The 4,539-nt window shown below is 52.9% G+C and overlaps 1 protein-coding gene across 1 annotated transcript in view; it reads right to left on the bottom strand.

Moving 5' to 3' along the window:
* Window positions 1-6: 6 nt before the first annotated feature.
* Window positions 7-4,539, bottom strand: part of chd6 (chromodomain helicase DNA binding protein 6) — a 93,733-nt gene continuing 89,200 nt past the window's right edge. Inside the window, exons 42-46 of the mRNA XM_087170104.1 lie at window positions 2,685-3,332; window positions 2,216-2,455; window positions 1,935-2,075; window positions 1,588-1,692; window positions 7-1,485 (exon numbers count right to left, since the gene is read on the bottom strand). Of these exons, the coding sequence (XP_087026230.1) occupies window positions 220-1,485; window positions 1,588-1,692; window positions 1,935-2,075; window positions 2,216-2,455; window positions 2,685-3,332 (2,400 nt within the window). The 3' untranslated portion in view covers window positions 7-219. The remainder of the gene's footprint in view (window positions 1,486-1,587; window positions 1,693-1,934; window positions 2,076-2,215; window positions 2,456-2,684; window positions 3,333-4,539) is intronic.

Below are 4,539 nucleotides of genomic sequence, written 5' to 3'. Positions count from 1 at the left end.
GGTGGGAGGGGTCTTGGTATATAAACATGACCAAGTTGAATATAATCATCATTGTTATTATAAGTCATCATCATAATAAAAGTCTTTACATGGACATTGACTGACAGACACGGCACAAACTTTACACTGTTGCTCAGTCGAGAAAAAGAGCAACAGAGGAGACGGAGGAGAGAGAGGGAAGTGGTTTGTCTCTCCGTCCTCTGCAGTCTGTCTCCTCCTCTACGCTGTCTCCTCCTCTCCCTCCACCTGTCTCTGCTCCTCAGTTTCCTGCTTCTCCTCCTGCTCCGCCGCCGCCTCTCCTCCTGTCTCCTCCAGTCTGTCCTCGCTCTCCTCTGTCGCCGCTCCCTCAGGATGGTTATGGGAGTCTGGTTCCTGGGGCTCCGAGGGCCCGTCCTCTCCGTCTCCCTGCCCGGTCTGGGGCTCTTCGGTCGGAGGCGGGGCTGGGTCTGGGGCCGAGGTAGACGGGATGGAGGGAGATAAGGAGGAGGCCAGGTGGGAGGAAACACTAGCCTTAACTGTACTTTCTCTCTCCTCTAACTCTGCCATCGCCACCTTCTCCCTCTCCTCCTCTCTCTCCCCTTCCTCCCTCCCTCTCTTCCTCCTCCTCTTTGGGCTTCCTGGGGAACCGTCTATGGCACCAGGAGGCATGGCGGGCAGCGCCATGATGCCACCGTGCGGCAAGAACATGTGCGGGTACAGCAGGCCGTGGGACATGCCCGGGATCAGGAAGGGGTTGAAGGTAAGATGGCTGCCGGCGCTGGCTCCGAGGTGCGCCGAGCTGAGGTGGGCCCTGCTGGTGGAGGTGATGATGGCCGCTGCCTCCACCCCTCCGGGCCTTTTGTTGGACTCCGCTGCTCCTTTCTCCTCCCGGCTCCTCTCCTTCTCGCCACCGGTAGCCGAAGCGCTCTCTTTCTCAGCAGGCGTCGTCGACGAGGGGCTCACAGCCTCAGACATGGAGGGGGCGGTCGTCGTGGTGACCTTCGGAGCGGACAGTGAAGAAGAAGAAGAGGTCGACGAGGTGGAGCTGGGGTGAGGAGGAGGCGGCGGCTGGGTGTGCGCCATCATCGCACCAACGCTGAACAAGGCGTGCTGCGGGATCGCAGCTCCATGCGGGTGAGGGATGCCGTGCAGCATCATGGGTAACATACTCAACCCGTTCTTGGCGTCTTCCGCCGACGCCCCGGCTCCTCCCGCTTGCACCGCTGCAGGGAAACCGTGTGGGAATCCAGCTGCCATGATCCCGGAGATGGGAATTCCAGGAATGCCGCCACGGAGGTTCTGCATGGCCACCATGGAGTCCATGCTGCCGATTAAACCGCCGTTCATGAAGAGGGGGGGGCCGAGGCCAGACGAGGCGGAGTCAGAGACGGACAGGAGGGGCTTAGGCATCTCACTGCGAGGTCGACGTCCACGGCGCCGAGAGCCCGGGTCTCTGTTGACGGGTTCTGTCAGGATCCGAGAGAACTTCCCCTCAGGGAGGAAACCCTGCAGGTCAGAGGAGAGAAGAAGAGGAAGAGTAGGATTAGTTATCTAAAATCATCACTTGCAGGAGGTCACATGACGCTGATTGAAGTGTATCGTACTCACAGAGTGTTTGACCACGTCAGCCCAGTCTGGAGCTACATAGTACTCTGAGTTGGCGTCCAGCCACCGGGAGAGCTCCTTTATGGCTGGAGCCATGGCGCCACCGAGCTGCAAGAAGAAGAACCAGCACAAACATTTACTGACAAAGATGTTCATCAATATTTAGGATTTTTCCTTCTTCTTTCTCGACTTCTCAGCAGCTTGTAGTGGATGAAACCACAGCGCCACCGAGCTGCACCGCAGAGAACAGCAGCGACACACTGGAAGTTAAAATTATAATATGCAGATGAACTGATGATGATGATGATGGTGTGTGTGTGTGTGTGTGTGTGTGTGTGTGTGTTTTCTACCCTGCGTCCGGTGCCTCGGTGCACAACAGGAACCCTCTCCTCCCCCGTCAAAGAGTTGATGTCCAGCTTAGTCGGGTCTTTGCAGCGATGCCTCCTCTGCTTGGGTCGCTCCACAAAACCGTGTAACAGACCTGCTCCGGACTGCAGAGAGGAGGAGGAGGAGGAGGAGGAGGAGGAGGAGGAGGAGGAGGAAGAGGAGTCGATAAAATGCATCTTTTCAATTTAAACACAAAAATACAAGCAACAACAACTTCGTCCAGAAAAGCAGCTCAAACACTTACATGAGTGAATGCGGGCAGGTCCATGCTGTAGCCCGGGTTCTGTCTCAGCCACTCGATCAGGCCTTTGCTCGCCGCCTCTCTGTCGATGGCCACGATCTCCGGCTGAGGAGGCGTCTGGGTGGGGGTGGGCGTGGAGGAGGAGGACGGCGTGGGAGGACCCGCGGGCCGCTCTGACGGAGAGGGGGACGGCGAGGAGGTGGAGGAGGAGACAGAGGAGTGGCTGATCACCTCCACTCGGCCCTGCAGGAGCAAACACACACAAACACACACACACACACACAGACAGGTGCAGGTGGTTTAAAGCTTTGAAGTTCAGAGCGGAGGGAAGGATTTTCCTCTCGAATCCAAACTTTTTTTTATTGAACTCTGGAGTTTCTTGCCCCAGGACTCCCTACATGCAGTTTCTCTCTTTCACATACAACATTTATAACTGGCCTTCCACCGAAAAGGCCCTCCTCCCTCTACCCACCTGTGTCTCAGGGAGGTGCAGTCCTCGGCTCTTGGTGAACTCAGAGTACAGAGCTTCCACGTTTCTCCTCCTCCCTCTCCTCCTCCTCAGTGAGTCATCTCCCCTCAGGCTCCCGTTTACTATTTGCCCTGTTACAGGATGGATGAGCCCGGCCTGAAGTATCCCGGCCATGTCGATGCCCACAGAGCCCGGTAAGGGTGCTGTGATGGGGGGCGGCGGCGGCAGCTTGTGACTGCTGCCGCCACCAGCGCCGTGGTGGCTGATTCCCGGTGCAACCACAGCATCGCCTGTCCCGATGCCACTAGTGGTGCTTATTTCTGCAGACGACTTGGTTAGATCGATGGCTGCTTCTTGCCAACCGTTGATCAACATGGATCCCGTGCGGTGAGAGGGAGGGGCCACCACCGGCCCCTTCTCAGCGCTAGAGCTTGTGGTGGCGGCGGCAGTGTGGCACGACGATGCCGATTTCCCAGCTAAAACTTTGGCAGCGGCCGCAGCTGCTGCAGCGGCTTCGTAGTCGAAAGACCTCCGACCTCCTGCGCGTTTGAGCTCGGGGAGGAAGGGAGGAGCCACGAGCCTCTCCTGTAAGAGAGGCAAGGAGGTGAGGCGCCAAGCTCCGCGCCCGCATGCACCGCCCCGCGGCATGTACTGTCAGGGTGGACAGGGTGGGTGAGGGGTGAGACAAGAATGGGAGAGAGATGATGGCTTTGTTAAACATACATATGGACTGAGACACAACACAGTGGCGGCTGTCGACCAGACCAGACCTGGGTAAAACCACGAACCCAACACCTAAACACACATTTAATAAACTGGTTCATGATCTCCTGGTTTTGATGCAGCTTCAAGAAGCTTCCCCGGTTTGTTTACCTCTGACAAAATGAGATATAGAGTTAAATAAATATCTTACGATCCCTCTGCTCCCTGCTTTATGCTGTGTAAGATTTTTGAAAAGGAGATGCATTTTTCTCTAAATTTCCCTCCTTAAAACAGATGTTTAATTTTTCTTTATATCAGCTAATTAAAGAAATCTACATGCCCAAGTCTGATATCAACATGTACAATATCAACAGTACACATTACAGAGACAGGGACCTGTACAAAGAAAGCAACAAAGCAATGATGTGAACTAGAGGTGCCCAGTGCTACCTGAAAACCCTACAGTTGATTTTTTCTAAACAGAACAAACCCACTTCATTAAAGATCTTTTGTATAATGAGTAGGGATGTCACAAGAACCGATACTCGATAGGGTTCAGGCTGAGTGAGTTTCAGGTCACTATATTTCAATAACATAACATGTTCATGCCCTGAAATTTTACTGTTATTGTTTGTGAATTGCAAGAGCTAGCATCTATTGCAACAACGCTCCACACATAACCTCCACAAAGGCTAACTTTAGCTTATTTGGGCTAACGTTAGTTTTAAGCCTATGGGTAATCTTTTTAGGCTAATGTTAGCTTTTTAGGCCAACGTTAGCTTATTTAGGCTAACGTTAGCTTGTTTAGGCTAATGTTTGTTTTTTAGCTAACGATAGCTCATTTAGGCTAATGTTTGTTTTTTAGCCAACGTTAGCTCATTTAGGCTATGGTTAACTTGTTGAGACTAATGTTTGTTTTTTAGGCTAACGGTAGTTTGTTTAGGCTAACGTTAGCTTATGTAGGCTAACGTTAGTTTGTTAAGGCTACCGTTAGCTTGTTGAGACTAACGTTTGATTTTCGGGCTAACGTTAGCTTGTTTAGGCTAACGTTAGCTTATTTAGGCTTACACTAGCTTGTTTAGACTAACATAGCTACAGCTCATAGCATGAGCGGGGTACTCACAAAATTATCAGACTACAGTCATCACTGTTCAGT

Source organism: Seriola lalandi, unplaced genomic scaffold (assembly GCF_002814215.2).
Source record: "Seriola lalandi dorsalis isolate HSWRI2012SDOR001 ecotype SW California unplaced genomic scaffold, Sedor1 jcf7180002054928, whole genome shotgun sequence".
Taxonomy (NCBI): Eukaryota; Metazoa; Chordata; class Actinopteri; order Carangiformes; family Carangidae; genus Seriola; species Seriola lalandi.
Note: the sequence above shows the minus strand (reverse complement) of the source record. Positions and strands in the feature narration are given on the sequence as shown.